The 22238-nt window shown below is 44.0% G+C and overlaps 1 protein-coding gene across 6 annotated transcripts in view; it reads right to left on the bottom strand.

The window, feature by feature from the left end:
• Positions 1-4181: 4181 nt before the first annotated feature.
• The window catches only part of LOC122568851, a 41352-nt gene continuing 23295 nt past the window's right edge, over positions 4182-22238 (bottom strand). For 2 of the 6 annotated variants that reach the window (XM_043729062.1, XM_043729063.1), the window contains exons 5-10: positions 13143-13381; positions 9763-9894; positions 9565-9672; positions 9187-9447; positions 8768-9026; positions 4182-7793 (exon numbers count right to left, since the gene is read on the bottom strand). In XM_043729062.1, the coding sequence (XP_043584997.1) occupies positions 6709-7793; positions 8768-9026; positions 9187-9447; positions 9565-9672; positions 9763-9894; positions 13143-13381 (2084 nt within the window). In that variant the 3' untranslated portion in view covers positions 4182-6708. The other 4 variants (XM_043729065.1, XM_043729068.1, XM_043729067.1 and 1 more) reach the window with 4 other exon arrangements.

Below are 22238 nucleotides of genomic sequence, written 5' to 3'. Positions count from 1 at the left end.
GCGGTGAAAGAGTTAATTCGTCCCGTTGAGACAGACCGGCAACTCGGCCGAACGATCCGTCAAATGGCCGCGCACAATCTCCGGTCGGTTGCCGAGCGGAGCTAGCCGGTGTAGGCGTCAATCGTAGGCTAACCGATCTCCGGATTAAACCGTAGTATAGTATAGGACATCGAAAAAATGACGGTTCAACATGAGAAACGATCAGCTGGTGAGTCTCCGACGGGATCCCACTGCCGTGCGTTTCCAAGATACGCTTTTATGGCTCGCGTCTCCAATTTCACGTGCAATAACGAGACGCGCTGCTTACCGTATAAAGGGTCCGGATGAGCGCGGAAAAGCAGATGATCAGTTTCGCGGGTATCGACGTCGAAGGCACGACGATGACGTCGTGGGCGTCGATCGTGGCACGCGCAATCATCCGACGTTCCTCCGGATCACGGTTCGACCGGGATTCGCGATGAATCGACTCGTCAAATGGAATCGACGAAGATGAGGCTGAAGAAAGAGGAGAATGAGCGTGCCCTCGCAGTTTCTACGATTCCCACGCCCACCATCGACGGCCACGAGACCGCAGAAGACCGCTCCAGACTCTAACCACCGACATTACGTCTAAAAAAGCCAGCCACGAGTTGATTTCATCGTCGTCGTGGTCGGAGAATCATCCTGCCAAACGTGGACCCTTTGATTTTGCTTGCCATCTACCTAAACGATCTAAGAGATCTCATTTCCCGATACACGGTTCGCGGTTCTTCTGATAACTTGTGTACAAATACAAGAATCGATGCTCACGGTTTTCAGTACAAAGTCTGATCTTCGACGAGTTGTACAATCACAGGATGCAAATTCCGATGAAATTGCATCGACATTTGGGAAAATGGGTGCACTTATCTTCTCGTGGCTCGCGGTATTCTTTGGAATTTAACCAAACGCGATGCTTCGCACATACATATGTGAACGTACATAGATACATTGATCTATGTACGCGTGCAAGCAGTGCATAAATGTCACGGATACAGTCAACAAGGTTATCTTTATCGTCTGGTAGCTGAATTGCGCTGTTAAGTGGTTCGCGATTCCGCGGACGTCGAAAATTTGCCGCGAGACGCTCCCGAGGGTGGTTAATGTCACGTTATTCCGCTTTCTACGATCCACCCACTCGCGGGTCGCGACATCCGTGAAATCTTCGCGGCTCCGCGTTCACTCTCCACGAGTTTGTACCTTGTCGCTGGAAATCGTTAAGTCGCGAGCCCGAGCTGGCTTGCAATCGCCGACCCACGCGTCTTGAAGACGTGGCGAGCTGGCGACGCACGCGCCTTTGTGCTACAGGCGTTGCAGCGTTCAGACCACCGTTTCGAGTACCGTCTCCGGATTCCCAGCTGCTCCATGATCGACGAACGATTTTCACTGGTTTCGTCGATTGCGCGTACAAGCTAGAGAAGATTTGATTTTTCGCGCGCAGAGGGGTTCAGGGTTCGAAGATAACGATAATTACCATCTCGTGTCATTATTCATTGTATGTATAATCAGCGACGAAGTGGAGAATAAGGTATCATGGTCTTCAGAATCTTTGTAACAAAGTATCTTCGCGTGACAATGACGTATATCGCGAAACGTCGTAAAGCGTTGCGAACCGTCGTAAGAGTTGCTTTTATCTCGAACGAAGGAGCAATAAATGTATTCTTAAGCGATAAATTTCTATAATGTATATAAATGATATCTCCCCAATTTGTTTCCGCTATCTGGAACCCGTGTTGCTCTCAGTCACGGAGATTTTTGTCCAACTCTGTTAACGACAACGTCGGCCGAATCTCGATGCCAGTTGTTAGGCATCGAACGATAGCGCATCCCCGTTGTTGCTATCTGAACTGTCGATCTTCATTGACGTTCACAATATCGCGTACAAACCGGATCTCCCTCGACCAATGAAATCTCCTCGTGGACGGTTTCCCACGCGAAAACGCTGTTTGACGTTCGTGTAATCCGGCATCTCGGTAGCGAGGTGTCCCGAAAGAAACGAAAAACAGAAGAAACACGGTGGAAAAAGAGAGGAGAAGCGGACAGGGCGCGCGCACAAAAGTGGCCAAGATGTAACAAGGTTGGTGGTTCTATAAAAGAAAAGTTCTCACCAGCATAGCTGAGTGCAAACACATGCTGTCGGTGATAAGCGGCCGTTCGCCACCCATCACGCGACCGACCGCGGCCAATCCGATAATCCGTGACAAGCGTAATGATTTATTATTGTATCAAGTCAAAGAACCGCGCGTTGAAACTAGCCTCGCGATGATCACAGTTGCCAATACGATATCAAGAGATAAACTAACGTGGTCCTTGCATCGCTGACGACGCGGTGCAGCGAAGAGAGTCGCTATGCGGCGATAATTAAAAATTCATTCGTTCGATACGGCTTTGAATTTGATCTAATGAAAAGTAAAATTCCGAAGGAGATGAAATTATTTACAGATTATTTTTAGCATAACAGAAAGAAGTAGAAGAGCAGGAAAAAGTATCTGCACGACTAATTCACAGTACTAGACTTTACTTAACAACGTTACATTTACGGTATTACAACTACAAAGTGTCGACAGTCGTCAAAAAGCTAGTGCTATCAACTTTTTCATAATACTACACGCGTTTTAATGGTAAAATTAAATGTTCTGTAGCGTGTAAGATTATAACCTAGAGCGGTCTTATCACGTAAATTGATATCGTGTCACAGGTTGGTGAAACGATGGACAGTTGTCAGTACGTCGGTTGCATCTAATAAATATTTAGCGTTTCGCGCGTGTTCGAGAGTTCACCATGGATAACGGCGCGTGAGCCGCTCTTATTTGTTCTAGAACAGGGGACAAGCTACGGACATCAGGCACGCGGAGTTGAGATGATCGCTAGCTCTGGGACAGCGTTTTCTCGCTGCGAGCGATCCGAGAAATTGCTCAGCGACGAATACGTTCAACGTAGACGAAGAACGTAGGCGCGTCTTCGAAGTGACGAATACAATTCCGCTGGCTTCCTTGATCCAGACCAGCGTGATTAGTTCCAGCGAATGGTACCGCTTCGGGGAAAAGGCACAAGGAAGAAGGACACTGTTGCTCCGCGTGATCCTCGATTAGATGTTGATTGCTGCCTACCAACTTTAGACGATGCAGAGTTTCTAATCACGGAGATAGGGTGGGCGGGAGAAGCCACTCCTTTCTAGAGTTTATTCCAAGTGGATTGATTTATTTGAATAAGAATCCTGATCAATTCGATATAAGATTCGCGTGTACGTACATGTAATACCGATTAAAATAAACATTTAGTTTGCTAAATATAACCTAGCAGCATGCTGAATATATAACCATCTTAATATCGAAGTAGAAGCGGAGTGCCAAGATAGAAGGTAGAAAACGAAGGACTAAAATTGAGACGGAGGATGTATTCATAAGTATGCATAAGCATAAAGAATGAAAATAGCAAACCAAAATGAGAAGGGGGCAAGAACATAACCAGCCAGCCGGTACGGCTGAACGAGCGAAAGTGACGAACATTCAACTAGACCCGTGGTAACAGCACCCCACCACGGGGTGTCCCACTACTGCCGCGCGTCACCAGTGAAAACTTGGGTCCCCATGCCGCGGAGATGCAGCTCTAGCACCGAGAAATGTTTCATTCATAATGCAATATTATATTTGCATTGCAAATGATGTTAGTGACTAAGCAATAGAAGTTTCATAAGGGATTATAATTGGCAACTCTAGTAGGAACTTGTATTAAGAAATTCCAAAGAGCTCGTGATGGAAACAATCTAAACGATCAGAGACATTTAAATTTGTTCGGACTGAATCAGAGTAACAGGAAGTATCAAAATTACTAAATTAAGAATACTATAAAGCGTAACAAAAAGTAGCGGAATCGTAGAACGTTTTGAAGATTCCAATCAGCAGTTCCAGGAAATTCTCGAGAGATCTTCGCCATTGCAAACGTACCTCTCAAATTTGTGGAACCTCCCAAGGGACAAGATCTCCAATACCTCCTTGAATCCCTAACGTTTGCGCAATTACAGGAAGCTTCGAAGACCTCTAGAATTTCTGAGATTATTGGAATTTATGGAATCTCCTGTCATCTCCAGTATGCACGATGAATCATCTAGCCACGCGAATTCAAAACCTTTGCTACTGTGCTTAGGAAACAGAAGAAATTGATGCGTTTGGAAACGTTTATTTTTATTGCAGAATATAGATAATAAGAATAATGTATTACTATTCTTACATGTGGTTCGTTTACATCACGCTGACGCGACTCAGGCACCGAAACAATTCTTTACCTATATAGCTTAAGGAAGTCTCAGATCGGAGATATCATAACGAAAACGAGATGTAATCTATATACAAATACTATGTGTACAAATATCTACAAGTTCGGATACGCTTCTATTTGTTCGAAGTTCATGATCGTAGTAACACTTGAGTACCGACGAATGCTCAAATCAGAAAAATCATTCTAAATACTTTTCCTTTATTTATAAAGTAGATCACGTTCCAATTCTTTCGGAACTCTGAACAGAATATTATCTCGGTCGAGAGATAATAATACCTTTAAGTTAACAAAAAGTGGTTCGCGTGATCTCGTACGTTAAGTAACTAATTAGAATTATAATCGTCGTTACTTAACAATCGTCTCGGCTAAGAGATTTATGTAACGTTATCTCGACGTTATATCTTTAAATCCACTGAATTCGATCTGGATTTAAGTTTGCCTAAATTACAACATCGCAAAGATAGAAGGAGAAAAAAAAGTGGAATAACAAGTCGATTAAAAGTACGTCCGTATTTACACATTTTTCACTGCAAATTACAATCCATAAACCGGCTTCACACGGAGATGCGCGTATGATAGATACTAAATATCGTATCATACTCATTTCGCGTATTTCGGTTACGATAGATACTTTTCGTATGAAGGCGACAGACGAAACGTTACAATAAATGGTGACATTCGCACAATACGCAGATTGCAATACGTGTATTACGATAAGCGTATCTCCGTGTGAAACCGGCCTTACCGACCAACGAAGAAGACAAAGACAACGCTCGGTTTACATCGATGATCAAATATCGCGTGTCGTGCATTGAGCATGTTCATAATCTCATACACCAAGTAACCTTAACTTAATTCATCTACTATGTACATGTTCGTTGGCTCTATCGCCAGCTTAATTCACCATGTACATACATCGAATCGTTACTTACATTTACGTGATCTCGAATTTATATAGAAAAAGCTTGAGCTGCCACGCGTTTCTCCAGAGGCGCGTGACTGAATACGCGGCGAACAAAAAGCAAGTGCAATTTGCAGTAAAAAAAAAATAAAATCGATGGTTCCATCGAGAATATCCTTTTTTTTTTCTAAAGTAATTCGTTCTTTTGAGCCGAGTTTGTTCGTTGACTACCGCAGTTTGCACTTGCTGTTCACGCACACGAGTTCCCGAATGTTTCTCGTATCGATAAAACTAACTTACTAACTCCTAAATTATTATAGAGTAATAAATGATGCAGATCGCGTGCCGAACCGGCAATACCGTAGAGCATCGTGGAAGTTGCAGCTCAATTTTAAGTCCCTCCGATCGAAGATTCGCGATTACAGTTGCACGCAATTTTTTTTACGCAAAGTGTCTCCGAGTATGGCAAATATGGCAAACGTTGCGTGTTCATGCACATGCATATATGCACTCGTCATTTTCCAGTTCGCAATAGAGCCTGACTCGAGGCGTGTCGTTCCATTCACGAACAGATTAATAACGTCGAGTTCCCGAGTTACCGTCGCGCATCGAATAAATACACAGTCGGCTCAGATGAGAGAGAAAATCTTTCGTCTAGATGCTAGAAGCCGAAAACGACGAGTCATGTGGCGTCTCGCGAGGATCGGCTATTTACAAGCGTAACCTGACTTTATCTGCGATCGAGATTCCATTTCTCGACGTACGTACTCGCGGAAAGAAGAAGAAGAAGAAACGCATTTAAATTCGCCCCTGCGTTTATCGTAGCAAAAATATTTCGTATCACAATGTTACGACGCAGCCAAAGTAAAGCATGCACAAATAGTAAAGAGTATCCTATCCGCATATCGTGTATAGGCCACGTATCTGCGACACTGACGTATTCGCAACATCTACTCCTTTCTTCCACTTGTCGCGTGAACGTTACAATTTTTACGCTAAGGACTTGAGAACGACACCATATTCATAATGTCGATTACGCACCGTCATCTTGCTACCGCGTTATTGCACATACTTACGACAAAAGGAAGAGAAGCGCTTCCGCGATTGCTACATACAGAAATCGACGAATTCGATTCCATCGCTGTTATTTCCGTAATAGTTACGATTGTCGAACGATCAACACGCGATACCAGTGTCAATTCTGTATCGATAACTGGCTACCTCGTCGATCGAAATGCTCATAAGTTAAGATCGTATTTACATCGGAGTGACACGATCGTTCGAAGCGTTCCTCGGCTCTTGGAGCTCGATCGATAAAAAAAATCCCATTATCGTTCACGCTTGTCGCGCGAAAATTGCTTCCTACTCTCACCGCGTATGAAACGCCAAATCGTCGCTATAATGGACGGAGTCGGATTTTAGGCAAGTGCGACGCACGTTCGAATCGTCCACGACGACCAAAGCCGTACACGACCAAGTATAATTTACCACATTGTCCCTAGATTCACGAGTCAAACGTACACCTCTCCCCTCTTGCTGCCAGCAACCGGAGTAGTCGCTGGCATTATGGTGGTCGCCGTGATAGGTGTTGCACCTAAACCGCTGGAGAGCGACGCGTTGGTACAGGATACGCTGCTGATCTTTCTCGAAGTGTCTTGGATACGATGACTCGGTCTACAGAGATCGTGGCCGATGCTGTTAGTTCTCGGTCGAATGTCCTTTCCGTGCACTATGAGCCTATCTATATTGGGAGGTTCGTGGCCATTCGACACCGAGGCCGCGCGATTTTCCCTCGGTTGAAGACCCGGCGACTGTGGCAGAGACATACTCCTGTCCTCTCGCAATTGCACAACTGGCGGACCCGGCAACGAAGCTGATCGCCTGCCACGTGGATCTATCTTACCATCCTGAGTAGTCGACATCGTGGTAACCACGTAACCGAGTTTCTCGGGATTTATCAAAATGGGAGAGCGATCGTTATAGTTGTCGAAGGTAGACGGATTACCGTCGCTACCCACAGGACTGGACCTCTCTCCTATCAGAGGAGTGCTTCTGTCTTGGCTTATTAACGGCGTGGAACGTTCTTCCTGTCCTGTAATGCTGCCACTCCTACTGCTTCCACTGCCTGACCCCTCTTCCTCGCTGCTGTTCACCTCGGTTAAGGTGGCTTGGTTAGGAACGCCGTTGCTTTGATTCGTTGGTTTGATCATGGACGCGGAAGTTGTCGTCATCAGTCCTAGTTGCGTTAACTGCGACATCGTGACAGGTGTTAAAGTGACAGGAGCAACGAGACCGGCACTGGTCAAAGTAGGGGAGAGAACAGCCTGCGCCAACGCTGCCGCTCCAGATTTCCCAGTTACAGGCGTTCCCTCCGTTTCTTGAATGGGCGAGAGCACGACCTGCACGACCGATAGATCCGGATAGTGGCCGTTCGCCGGTATCACTCCTACGACGCCTGCTCCGATGTTCGCCGCGTTCGTCGCTGATAGAGCTAATCTCTGTTCACGGTCGACTACTTCTTTCGTCACGTCCGGCGTCGGTATGCGAGGTCGGTTCTTCAGAGAAACCGGCACCGGATTCAACTTCGTCATGGTACCTGCCGGGAAACGAACATGAATTAGACAAGCTTGTTACGGAATGATCGAGTCCTCGTCTCGATCCTAAGCCTACGATTAAACTATTCTTAGCGCCGGCAGCAATGATAACGAGGCTAACGATGATCATGCCAATTTTTGCGGCTGCATTTATTTTACCGCTAGAAAACGGTCCGCTATGGAGCAAGGAAACGAATCTTAATCTTCGTTCGGCCGCCTCGAATCGGGTTGAGAATAGAATGGATGGATAAAATGCGATTAGGTATAATTGCTTAGGTATTTTTCCGCCACTGGCGTGGCTTTCCTTTTTTTCTGTCATAAGTGAGAGGAACGATTGGAGAAAGAAGCACAAGGTCTTAAGAAAAGTTTTTTCGAGAAGAATGATTCGCGATTGCGGAAATTGTTCAGATTACACAAGGTTACTCATTGCATAATTCCTTGCATGCATGTAGCCAGGTGGGGAAAACTTCGAACATTCGCGACACTTTCATTGAAAGATGTTTTTCTCGTGCCAGATTGGAACGTGCAAAAAAGATTGCAGCTTTGAAAATGCCGGCGAAGAAAAACGGAAATACATACGATTATCTTAACGGAACTGAAATTGTTTGCCCCCCTTTTTTTTTTCTTCTGGAAATCAATTTTTTGTAATGACATCAAAGAATTGTTTTTCATCATTTCACAGAGAACAACGCGGCTCGGTTAGAGGCACTGATTATTGACTTTAATTTACGGAAACGAGAGATACTGTTAACGTGAATGCGCAGGCGTTACGTAAGATCGTATCATTATCATTTAAATAGTTAAATGAACGTCATTACGAAGAACGCTATTCCAGACTGTGCACCATTCTTTTGACACGCTTCAAAATTATATTATCACGTTGCGTAGCAATTCCTTACGTTTTAATTTCCTTCTACTTGTTTCTATTTTGTCGAGTACGAAGACACGTCGGAAGTAATTTGCGTAAATCACTTGCCTTGTCGACCCATTCTTTGACTTCGAATGCTTTTCCGTCCAACTAGCCTATCGTAAAGGGACATCTTAAGATTCGGATTGTTCGTTTGCGGTAAACCTCCAGTTTCAGGGCTGCTATAAACGCTATTGTGACGATTTCTGGAGAAGAAACCACCGCCGCTGCTGTAAGTGGTCGAAGAACTACGTACAGAGCCCATTCTAGTAATTTGTCGTTGTAGCCAATTTTTCCTTCGCTCGACCAACGGAGTATCGACGCTTTCCTATAATACATGTAAGCGAATATAAATATGTCAAGTATAAATACTTCTCTGGAATAAATATTTTTCTAACATGTTTGCTGCACGATCCGATCGTGACACCAAATACAGGTAGCCGGTTGCACATCGAGAGTTTCAAGTTCATCTGGTGACGTGTACTTACGTAATCGGCGTACATGTCATCCTGGTGGGTCTTGCGATGCTGAACGTGATTGTGGATCTGTGGGCCCAATATAACGTTTGCATACAGAGCGTCGCTGTCTTTGACCTTATAATGCTCGGCTGAACCCTTTGGCTCTTCACGTCGGTACTGCTCGCTAGCCACCGTATACGGTAAATCTTTCGGCACGACCTCGTCCCAATATTGATCTTTCAACAATTCTGGGTGTTCCTCGTGCATTTCGTCCACGATCATGTATCCAGCCTATCAAAGAAACGCGTCACCGCTAATAAATATGGATCTTGTGACACAACAGTTGAATTTCAATTTCTATACGATTAACTTAAATTTCGATGGAACCGGAGAAAGTTGGTCTCGTACCTTAATGTGACGATCTATAAGCCAATTTAACTCGATATCATCGTCGTCTTCACCGAAAGGATTGATCAATACCTCGGCAACTTTCAGCCATCCCACGTAAAAGCAGAACTGGAACGAACGAATCGGATTGATCGATAGTTATTCATCGAAGACGGGATCGCCTTTTTTTACAAGCATCTTTACGATCGATGTTCTTACCTGCAGAGCCGTGAAAAATGGAAAATACATGTCCGGTTCCTCGTATTTTCCGCTTCCTACGTCGGTGCGTTCGATAAATTGTCTGCCGAGTAAGGCGGAAAAGAAATACGCGTACAACGATAGCGTGACTACCTGGAAAACGTAAATAAACGGTGTTCAAACTCGTTCGATTAGAACCGCGAATATCACGGTCCTAAAAACGGCGTTACGTCGACTACTGGTAATTGGCGAAATAAAATTGAGTCATCGTTAATTCTGCGACGCGCGATAGAAGAAGGAAAAAAACAAATGGCTTCATTATAATTTGCTAATCAAATGTTCCCAGCGCGAGATTACCGAGAGGACAAATGGGTAAATTAAACGACAGAAATTTATAGATAGATATTGCCGTGTTACATCATATTGTTTGATTCCTAGAACCAGTGTCGTATACTTTCTGCGTATCGAGGAAGAACGAATAAACGCGGTCGAAGGTAAGAAACAAGTATCCATCGTTGGTCCACGTTGCCTGCATCGCTATAAATACCGTTTCTCTCAGAATTACTTTCTTCGTTCGTTTTCAAGAATACCTTTATGAAACTTAATACAGGAACGCCAGTGCCTCGATGAACACGTACGTTGTTCATGGACAAACTACGCTGTAGCTAATGATGGGCTCGGAGAAAGTAATACTGGATATCCTGAAGTTCGTAAAAAAGTTAGAATCATGATGAAACGATAGACGTTGGCCATTTCTAAGGTGAAAGGTTTCTTTGCCAAAGAGCAAGTAATGTCAAGCTTGGCAAAGAGTTACGTTCCTATGGGTTTCGTCCTTTTTTCGCGTTGTATACGCGTGGACGAACAGGTTTGAATGAAATCATATCAAGGTCATCAAGAGTGCTGCCTTTCTCATCGAAGGCCACCAGGAAACGATGGTTTATGCAAAGACTCGTTGTGAATAAAAGAAAAAGTACGATCGATGGATTATCTTTAGACTTTGATCGTCGCGCACACGAAGAGGATCGATCGCACGTTGAACTGACTGTGAAATTTATTTCCGCCGTATCGACAGGCCGCGACGAGATTGCCGCTCGACTCATTTGTCATCCTTGACCATGCCTTCTTCGCTCATACGATATCGACAATGTACTTATTTCCGTGCAAAAACATTGTTTGGAAAAGATACAGAAAGACGCTTAAATCATTTGAATTTCAACTTTTGAAGCAAGATGCTTCATTTTAATAATAACGTCATTTGAGAGAAAATTGTGTTGGAGGACAAAGAATAACCAGCGTAATGTATTCGCTGTTAATTAAAGCGCATTGTCGCATCCCAGGTAAATTGTTCCGTCCTTCTGTCTCTATCTCGCTCTTCCTTCGGAAATTTATAAAACTTCTGCAAGCGGATACATGCTATACAAACGTGCATGCTAGCCGATGGATACGAGTAAACTACCGCAGGTCGAACAGTATTCGGTAAACGTATTATTACACGGCGCGCAGAACCGTACTGGTTTACGCCTAACCATGCGATTTTATCCTGCTTTTACCACGGAGACAAAGTGCGATTGGTGAAAGACGAACGCACGTCACGGTTCTGTTTCGACACGAAAACACGACAAGGAAAATAATTACAGCTGAGTTGCTCTTCCTGAACATTCTCCGCGCACACTTCTCCTTATTTTCGCTAATTCAAAGCAATCCGACCGTGCGTTTATCTCTCGAAATCTTCGTAATGAAACGTCTCTGGTTTGTGAATTACCATCCTGACTCTCGTGGTACGGATTAATAGCACGTTTTCCTCGCGTGAGCATGCTCTATTTTCCAACCAAGAATCCCAAGCATTCTCCCACCGACTGATAAACTAATGCGGAACGCGAATCATCGATCAGTTCCATTACCGGTATAATTTATGTGAGGAGTACGAGTTACGGGAATAAAAATGAGCTCTGTTCTATGCAGCTGACTAACCGAGTGGCTTACCCCATCGTCTGTGGTCGAAATAAATGTAATCGGTATTGAAATCCCCGACGTTTAACGTATCGACATATCCCCGAAGGAAAAAGGCGATCGGTTTTTTTTTTTTTTTTATCATACTTTTCCTCGTTCGATGTGTTTCAATTTCGTATTTATTATTATCCTTGGCAGTCGATGACGCAATTTTGCACAATGAATGAAGAATTTTCTCATCGTTCATGTAATGTCGACTGTGATTGATTCAGTTGCACATCACGCTTTTCAGATCTGTGCTTATTAACCAGTTTTAGAGAATGCCTTTAAAGTTGAATTTATCAAGCCTGGACGAAGATCGTTTCCCAGGCATTGGCCACGTATATACAAGATCATGACGCGAACAACTCTTTAATACCGCGAAAATAATGGCGTTCGTAGCCGACAATTAGGGACGTTAGCTGATGAGCAATTAACGTTGCACAATGAATACGTGCCTGCTAATTGCGAATACGAAACATCTTTCCAAGAATGGATCCGTTTTGTTACTACGCCGCAACAAATCGAGTCCTTCGAACTGGATAAAGAGAGCCACGAACACATTGTTAACATCGATCTTGGATAGTCGGTAACTTTTTAATGTCTGCCGTATATTAAATGAATGATCTTCGAGCGTCGGCGGCCTCCGCAATTACGCATCGAGTCTTTTATCGATGATATCGTGTTGCAACGAGGTGACGTACTTTCTAATGATCGCTACTGCCTCGAAGCTCGTTAACTTCTTGCTATGGAAACTACACTCGGCCGGGCAAATTGAAATGCACCGTTCGAAGGAACGGCCGTTCCCTTAACGCCGGACGTGTCGACTCGCGTTTGTTGAAACTCTCGCTAAGAGATGAGCATGAAACAAGCTTACAAGCGTTAGAAAGATGTTAGAGAGATTCTATTGGAAAAACTTGATTAGAGGAAATGGCGAGAGAAAACGTTGCATTGTGAAGCTAACAACGGAATTGAGACTTACGCAAGCGTGCGCTGCACACTGTCAACAGTATCAAAGCGACGAGGTGGTTACGATGAGAATCAGCTCGGGATGAAGACGTTCGTTTAAAACACTTGGCATTTCTCAATGACGGTAAACGCCATCGCAATTACCCGGCTTCTCCACGATTTCTGAATGAGATTGGAAACAGAATAATACGTTGTGCCATTCCTTGATTAAATCTTCGCTTTTTGTAACGCTTGTCAACGAGGAGAAACTTTAAACTTGGATGATCTACCGGCAGATTCGAAAATTCATTTCATTCCGGTGAATGTTGTCTGCCTTCCAAACAATTTCACATGTCTAGTTCACCTTCACGTTTTCAATCATTCGACGTTTTATCGAACAGAATATTCAAAGAATTATAAAATTCGAACGGTGACACGGTTTTCTAGAATATTTCGATACTCACCTGAGTGTAAACGAGAGGAACGCAAACAGTGTCGTAACCAATGAGCGCGCCAAGCCTCTTCCGGATGTCGCTTAGCTCGACAAGGAGGGTTTGCACTACTTGGTCGCTAGTTATTAAGGCTTCCCTCCTGGCCCTGTTGATGATGTTCGTCGCCCAAACCAGAGGCATCCAGTACTTCGACATGGCCGCCTTCTTGTTCATCATCTCGAAGATTTTCTTCTCCGACTCCATCATCAGACCTGGAAAGAAACAGCGGGATCGCTAGGTCATTTTCACTCTATTAAAACTTTCGAGCGTGAAGACGAAACTATATCGAAGTAGAAACGTGGCATAGAGATCTCCCGCGAACTTTCACCGAACCGACGGTTACCGAATTGTCGCTGGCAAACCGATAACCCGGCTGGAACGTGAAGAGGAATAATTATCGAGTGGCAATAAGTCAAAGCTGTCTCCATCGGATAAATTCACCTGCGATTCGTTAATCGACGAACGCGTTTGCATATGTGTCGCGTTATCGAGCGATCTGTACCTCACAACGCGACTTTCGCGCATGCAACTCGTTATACGAATGCAAATGTATACGAAACTTTTTAAACTCGTCGACCCTGTAGTTGCCACGTGTATTCGCGCATCATTGTTTAATTATATATCCGTGGTTTCTCGGAACATGCTAGATATTTTACTATTAACACCGTTCGATGCTTGTAACGTTTCAATCCTTCTACATTGTCCATAAGATCTTCCGTCGGCGTATTTTACAAAGATTATATGACAATCCACGTGCGTGATAAATTCGAACACTTAGAGATCGTTAAATGATATCCATTAGCGTTATAGGAAGAAAGGGCGATTGTTTATCAGCAGGCAATACGACGATTATGTAATGGCTTGTGGCTGCTCACGTGACCGGTTCGTAAACATGAAACACGTGGAGAATGATGCACATTGCACGTAGCCAAGAGCGCAATCGAGAATACGCTATTAGTCAGGCGATGGTCTTCCCGTTTAGAAGAACACGTCGAATAGTTAGCTATAACGCCGCTAAATGTAAGGCCGTCGATTTCCGAAAGAAAACTAGACACTCGCTGGAAGAATGCTAAGTTGCCGATTTCCGCCCACAATTCGCATTACGTATTTATTATATAACTTTTAACCGATATCTCCCTGAAACGTGATAGCGCTGTGGTTACAATTAGCAATGTTGTAGAAACTTTTTCGCGTCTAAATGAAATATTATTGTACAATTTTTACAGAAGGAACGCGGCTCGATAAGATAGTGAAATTTCTTGATGAACTTCGTTCTCACGTAGTATAGCTATCTCATCTTTTTCGTCAAACAGTATTACAATATAACGATCTTATTAACCATGAAGCTATATTTAAGCATTTATATATAAACGTTTTTGAAATTGCACAGATTATGACATAAAAAAAAAACATATAGGTATTACAATTGATACAGTTTTTCTCGAAGTTAGAACAACATATGGTACCGTGCAACACCTAACGCTTGGACGCTAGTTGAACATGTCGGCAATTAGTAAATGACCTCGAAATCGATATGCCTTCTTAGCGGTGTGTAACAAATAATGAGTGAAAAAGCATTGTGAGAAAACACCTATCATAAATAACAGTCGATTTCACAAGCTGTTGCTTTCTTGTAGGAATACGTTACGCGTCCGTAGATGTCTGCGAAATTAAAGCCACACGCTTCATCTTCGGTCTATCTTTATTATGATTGTTTTGTTGTCCCCGCCGTGTGTGTGTGCTCTACCAGCTAATTAAGCGTGTTACTCGTCTCGAGTTTGTATCCTATCGCATCGAAACACCTCGTATAAACAAGTGACGACGTTCTTGTGCGACCGATCACGTGAACGAATCGTCGTCGATAGTTGAACAATTGGAGACATTATGCGACGCTTTGTGTTTTATGGGTGCAACAGAAACGTTCCAGACTCTGTCCTGCTGGACTCTTTAACGATCGTCCTCAGACGAAAAAACCATCTTAAAAGTCACGGGCGACCGCAGTGAGCATCGTAGTAACTACGCTCGATTGGTATTCGATCGGTTAACGGGATCCTGATAATTTCTCTCGAGGGGAATCTTTTTATTGTTAGAGCAGAAACGGGTGCGTTCTGTACGGACGGTATCTATAACGAAGCTAGAAGCAAACGGCCGAAAAAAGCGACGCCATCGTTCGAGCAGTTATCGAAATAACTCGTGGCGTCGTTCCCCGACAAGTAGCCATCCGAAAGAAACAGTCTGCCCGATCAAAGAAACGCAAGTGTTGACGTCTAGTTATTAATGGTGGCACATATGTTACCGAGCAGGTTCAGGTAATGACCTTAATCGGAAAAACCAACGCGCAAAATGCCGTTGGTACCAATATGGCTCGCGTATGTGCCCGTTTTTCGACGTGCGTGGATCATTTCTCGTCGCTGTTTCGGGCGATGAATTTCCTATTTATTCGTTCGTTACGAGACTCACATACAAGAAATTCATATCAGCCGTTTATAGCTGGTTAAAATCTATCTCAAGGATGAATTGTACAGATATTTTACTGTTAGATGAAAGTTATCGATGGCGTCTTTGCGTCGAGAGTTATCGATCGCCGATGGAACGAAATCGACTGTAGACGTCACACGAGCATTCTATAGGATCGAAACGGTACGCCGCGCTACCGGCTGAATCGATATGCAATCGGTTCTTTATTCGGTGTGTACGACCTTGATGCAATCGCATGGTCACATGGCTTCTATACAATGAGTTCGAGAATTTGCAACTGAGAGAGTCGTGAGCGATAACTCATCGTATGAGTCACGCAAAAGTCACGAATACGGCATTGCGAACGCACCTAAAGTACGCTGAGACGATTAACATAATGCCCGACATTTTGTCAATTAGCTCGACAATTAGAAGATGCAGATGCTTGATTTTTGTAATCAGGAATGACTTCGGCGCAAGAAACAATGTCATAGCGCTCCTTTCGTAAAGAATAATTGACTGATAGCAAATCGATTATACAGCTGTAATTTATGTTAATAAATGAGCGATAAAATTGATTGAAAAGAAACTATTTATTATTCTATGCGGTTTATTCCTGGAAATTGACGTTAAAGAGATTAGCTTTGCCCTGATTAAAAAAAAAATATTTGACGATCGTTCGGGCTTGACGAAACTCAGCCGCTTTCGCACGTTACACTTGGCGATTTTCACGCGGAAAAATACGCGACGCCATCCGCTCGAAACGAAATTTTTCGAAAGCGCGCGAATATCGTCGTTCGGAAGTAACTTGTGCTCGCTTTCACGGGCTTTATGCTTAGCTCGTGGCATCGATTTATAAGCAAAGTGGAATCGTTGGCAATGACGACAATGACCTCACGATTCGATGAAAATGTCGATGACATTGTAACGCGACGAATTTCGAAAGAGAATCTCGTCGGTTATTTCACGCAGTTAATAACCGCTAACGAGACAAAATCGACGTTAATTGCGAAAGGATTCGCGTGGAAGCGAATCGGATCGTGGCGCGAGTTATTTACACCTCGAGTATGTAAGTCAATAACATGGATCTTGTGTAGTCATCGCGAATCGAACATAAATGGCGCAACAGGCTGTGTACGATCGTTATTAATGACACGTTAATCGTGCAATAAAGACGGTAAAATTTCTGAACGTCGGCAAACGTGGCGTTCCATTATCAGTTTAATCGAGCTAGGCGAGCCTGTACGTAACGGATAACAGTAGTCTCGAGCAAAGAGCAAAACAGTTCGATTTTCAGAAACGATTACGCGGCGAACAAGGCGGAATCTAAGAAAATTACGTGGTCGCGCAACGAACAAGTTCACCGATTGAAACCGCTTCGACGAATAAGAAGAAGTCATACTCGTTTCTGAAGGATGTTTACCTCTCGAAAGCATCAGCTGAAGACGGAGATAAGCAAGAGAGGGAGCGGTCCGAGCACAACTCGGATGCACAACGGGCTTAAAGAGGAGAATGGTTATAGGGGTCAATAAACGCGGGGATCCTTGCTCGGCTGGCAAGGTCGCCACGAAGGTAAAAAATCAACCATGCTCCTCGTCTCTCCTCCTTCTCATCTGTGGCTGCCCGCTCCACCGCGTCGAACCGACGCTGAAAAGCATCCTTCGAAGAAAACCAGTCCCCCAGTCCAGTTCGTACTTCTTTAAGCCCGATCCACAACGTGTAGTCCAGCAATGGTTTCGTCATCGCGGTCGTAATTGCAAGGGTGAAACTGCGTTTCGATCCGCAGCGGAACAACGAAACCGCAGAGTCATCCATCGACATTGAACTTCATAAGCTTTCTGGACGCGCGACATCGCGATACGCGCGTTTTTGGCGCGCACGACCGGACACTCAGCCAAGCAGGGTATCGACGCTTGGCGCCGGTGAAACTGGACTGATTAGGAAATATCACCGCGTAATTAGAAGCGGGCAAGTTTAAATCATTGCGCGCACACGCGATCATGGATGCGCCCTGGGTGACAATAGAGCTGGCTGCCAAAGAGAAAATCGACTAGTCCACGCCCGTGAAGGCGTGTACGGGCGACTATTCGCAGACACGTGGAACTATACGATACCGTCACGATACCGCGCGTCATTAACGATTTCACTATCAACGAATGACCAAAGTCTGACTGGTGAAATTTGTTAGAACCTTTCACAGTTCCATGGCGTATAGGAAACTTCGAACTGTACTCGGCGATAATAAATATCGGCTAAAATAGTCGGTTTGAAATCTCGTTGGAAGAACCTCGTATCCTATAAAGATTGATTTTTAGATTCCTTGTAGGTCTGAGATAGGCATTTGATATTTGTACACCTTAGTCTACTTTCTCTACCCATGTATATCTTGAGCACGTTGGTCTTAAGATTCGAAGTTAACGTTTGTGTATAGCTTTCAATTTTATCGTTATATTTAGAACTGCAAGAAGCGCGTTGACACTTCAGATATATTGTTTCCGAATATACGAACATGAGAAATGTTCTACAAACCCGCCACTTTGTTTCCTTCTGACGCTCGCGGCACAAGAGTGATAAAACGATGAATAATAAACGAGTATGAAAATACAATCGATTTACACAGATGCGAGGTGTTTTGAGTAGTTCGTCATCGACGAATTAATAACGCTTCGTTCACGTGATCGAATTCAAATCAGGGTTCTAACACAAGTGTCAGTGTCAGAAGATAAAATAGAAAAAATTGACAAAATTCTACGAAAATCAAACAACCAATAAACGTTTATTCAAACAGAGAGATGGCTAGTTGTTTTTTATTGCTCCGTTTTCTTTGTTCGCGCGGATCCGAATCGGATCGAAAGATACGACCTTTCACAAGACTGACCCTCTACAAGGACGCCTCACAGTCGCCGCATTTTCCGGCATTTCAGAAACACCAGAAGTGGAAATCAGGCCATCTTACGCTCAAGAACATGTACATTCTAACTGTTCGTGGAAAGGTCAAGGAAACAGAAGCAGAAGCTAGAGTGTTCCGTTAATTTTAGAACAGCGCCTTTATCGTTTCCATGGTCGACACTTTTTCTCTCGATCCACCATTTAATCAACTGCTAAATACGTGCTAAATCAGTGAGAACGTTGAATTTTCTCGTTACCACCTCGCAATTTCGCGATCTTCCGTTCCCATTGAAAGGATTCGCAGCATTGTGCTCTTTGATTTTCCACGCCCGTCGACACCTCTTAAAATCCCGCGATCGTAATCTAGCTCGCAGATCCATCGCACGCACGCTCTCCAGGCGAGTAATTATTTTCTTGCGTATCGAACAGGCGCCGATCGGTCGACATAATAGCGGAGAGAAACTCTCGTCGGAACAATAATTTGTGCTAAATATAGGTAGCGCGTGCGGCGTATTACGGTCGACCGAGAAGACGATGCATGCGACCGGGACCATGGATGGGTATGGAGACAGTGGAGCGACGAAGAAGCGGTCAAGAAGAAGAGGAAACGGGTTTTCGAGTTTCTTGCCCAGGCCTATGTGGATGGCCACGATGATGACGACGTCGATCTTCAAGATAATGATGATGATGGTTCGCTCACGCGCCACCACCGCAACTCTCGCGAGCCGAAGCCACATCTATCGCGAGCTCGATATACTAGTCTAGCCAATTACCACCTGTAGCCGAAGATAGATTAAGGCTCTCATTATGTCTTGCTATATTTAACGTCGTCTGCATACATATCCTATCGCCTGGTTGAAACCAGTAGTCGCGTATGAGCGTATGTAGATCTTGGGGCTGTACGTGGAATTGTAAGACTTTCGATATATATATATATATATATATATATATATATAACTGGTCGACGCATTATGGACGTACAATTTTCCGTTGATAGCGTGCTACGAGGACATAAACTGGCCGATTTCGATAAAACGGCAATCAGAACTAGCACGATAGTCGTAGGAAAAGCAAGGTCGTTAAGAGATGAAATTAATGGAGTATATACGGTATATCTATGGAACTAGTGTATACGACTAATGACGTGCGATAAATCGGAGAAGGTTCGAGAACGCGTCGGGGAACGCGTTGGAGAACTCGAAAGGCGCCATGGTAACGGTGAAAATCAATGGCAGCGATGGGAGGTCGCGGCGTCCGATCAAGAAATCGGCAAGAGAGCGACCGAGAATCGTGAGACACGCGGTCGATAGACCCTTCGAGGAAACCAAAGACAGTCGGTGATGGTGATTATCTTATCAAATGACATAGTATCGGTATTTCAGATGGACTATAATTACCAGATGGTTATTTTTATGCATACCCGAAGAGGAAGGAGAGAGAGATCGCGTGGAGAAAAGAAAAAAAGACGACGACATAGCAGGTAATAAAAAGGAGCCTGTTGTAACGTCGACTCGGTTGGGCTCCGGGAATAGACTGTAAACTACATGGCGCTGGTCCGGTCGGCGCGTACCGCGAGCAAAACGAATATCTCGCCAAGAAGGAAAAGGAAAAGGATGAGGAACTGGCGCCGGCGCTCCGCGTTTCTAAGGCCTCGGCTCGCTTCTTGAAAATTACCCGGACGCACGTGAAAATTGCCTGGCGGCGTGAGTCGTGCCGTTCGATTTACACCGGCGACCCAGCTCTCGAGATTCTTTCGAACCGATGGGAATTTTCAGACCGCGATCCTCGCGAAATTGGTACGCCCTGCTAATAATATCGCGGATCTCTCGATGCTAACCGATCGGCAGCGATATTCATGGAATTCGTTCCTGTTGTTTTAATAGTTACTTACGCCTACTTCGACGCTTTCGTTTATCGACGATCGTTAGCAGCGTAATATTCTTAACATAAACCTGTAAACAGACGTTTCATATTTGTGGGAAACGATTGCACCACGTTTTATCGAATCGTCGGAACACAAGAGGCTGTAATAAGGCTGAGTAATTCTTTTTCACTTGTTGATACCAGTACCTATTCCGTGTCAGTAGTGATTTGCATCTGCGTCTTTCGCAAACTACAGTAAAAGTCAACGACCATAACGGTTGCGTTGCGATGCGACTAGTAAATAGAATCGTTTGCAATTTAAGCGCTCTAAAATCTGCTGTACGCACGTTTTCGTACTGTTACGCCCGGAATACTCATTGCAATTGTGGAGAATCGCAATCGGATGTAGTTGACATTTTTTCGATTTGTTTCGGTAAAGAACACGATCGTACGTTATAAATAGAACGCAATGTTTACTATTTTATGCATAGGTCGCTGTTCTAAAACTACCAGTGACCTTCTTAGTATTCCATGTCCCTGTTAAACATCATTTGCTTTCAAACAACGTTGCATTTATCCACGAACAGAAATTGTTTCAAAACGTGCTATTTACTTGGCAGATTTAAAAACAGCACGAAATACGTTCGTCGATGTCACAACAGCATTGGCATTGACATATCTCAGGAAAGACAAACTAGAAACCAGGACCAGTGTAGTCTGAGACGTAGCTAGTGAACGATCGAATGTCTCGTTTGTCCTCTAACTTCCTTCTGTCTCAAGATCATGGCTAGGTATGTACTATGTTTTATTTACGCGACCATAAATATCGGCATAATCCTTCGGAAGGACGTAACACCGCAAAATCACAATTACGTCTGGATGTTACTGGTCGGCGTTCAACGTCTCGCATTTAGAGTAGTGTTTGCAGTCGCTTGAAATACTGTTTCGTCTTTTTTCCTCAAGCTTGGGGAATACGTTGCATTCTCGCTGCATGAATTATTGATGGAGATCTCACGCGACGATCTGCAACGTTTTGTTGGCGAGACAAGCTCGTTTCCAGAGTCGCCGCAGAACGGATTTGGATCGTCTTTGCGGAGTTCTTTTACCGTGGCACCGGCGAACCGACGGCACGTTTCTTTTGCGACTAGTGTGCGTGATGCTAACGTGTTCACGTGTCCGCGGAGATAATTCCACGGAAGGATCGTTTCTTGTTATCGCTCTCGTCACTTATTTCTCCGGCCACGGGGAGCATGCTCATGTTCATGGAAGATTCGCGGAACCGGCGCCTGAAAAATGCGTGCTATTTCTAGTCGACATGCACATCCTCGCCGCCGCCGCCGCCGATTGACAAAAACCACGGTGATTCGAGTCGTTCTTTTGCATCCCGAGAAATCGCTTCTTTCTCCCTGTTTAAAGATACCGTAAGCGTAATTGTGAAAATCGTTAGGCGCAATTTCTGTCAATCGCACTAGATCCTCTAACAACGTTTTAGATAAGAACAGTTACAAGAATCTGGTTACACTAAAATTAGAAATTCAAATTAGAAATTTAAATTTGCGGACGGATATCTTTAACTTTAAATCTTCAAATCTAAATCCGTAAATCTAAATTTGCAAGTTCAAATCTCTTACTTTACACTTCTTAATTAAGATTTAAATTGGAACGTTATTATCTAGTTTTACATATTACATTCAGATTTTAAACTCCTTTCGAAGCATTTTATTCGAATTTTAAATGAAAATCACGTTTGAGAGTATGGAGTATGACTTCGAAAATAGAGCCATAGTATTTTATGTTTTAGCTGCGCGCGCTTCTTTGCCGATGTTAAACAAGTATGGCGAATTGAGTGGTACCAGCGTC

This window comes from Bombus pyrosoma, linkage group LG7 (genome assembly GCF_014825855.1).
Source record: "Bombus pyrosoma isolate SC7728 linkage group LG7, ASM1482585v1, whole genome shotgun sequence".
In the NCBI taxonomy this organism is placed as follows: domain Eukaryota; kingdom Metazoa; phylum Arthropoda; class Insecta; order Hymenoptera; family Apidae; genus Bombus; species Bombus pyrosoma.
Note: the sequence above shows the minus strand (reverse complement) of the source record. Positions and strands in the feature narration are given on the sequence as shown.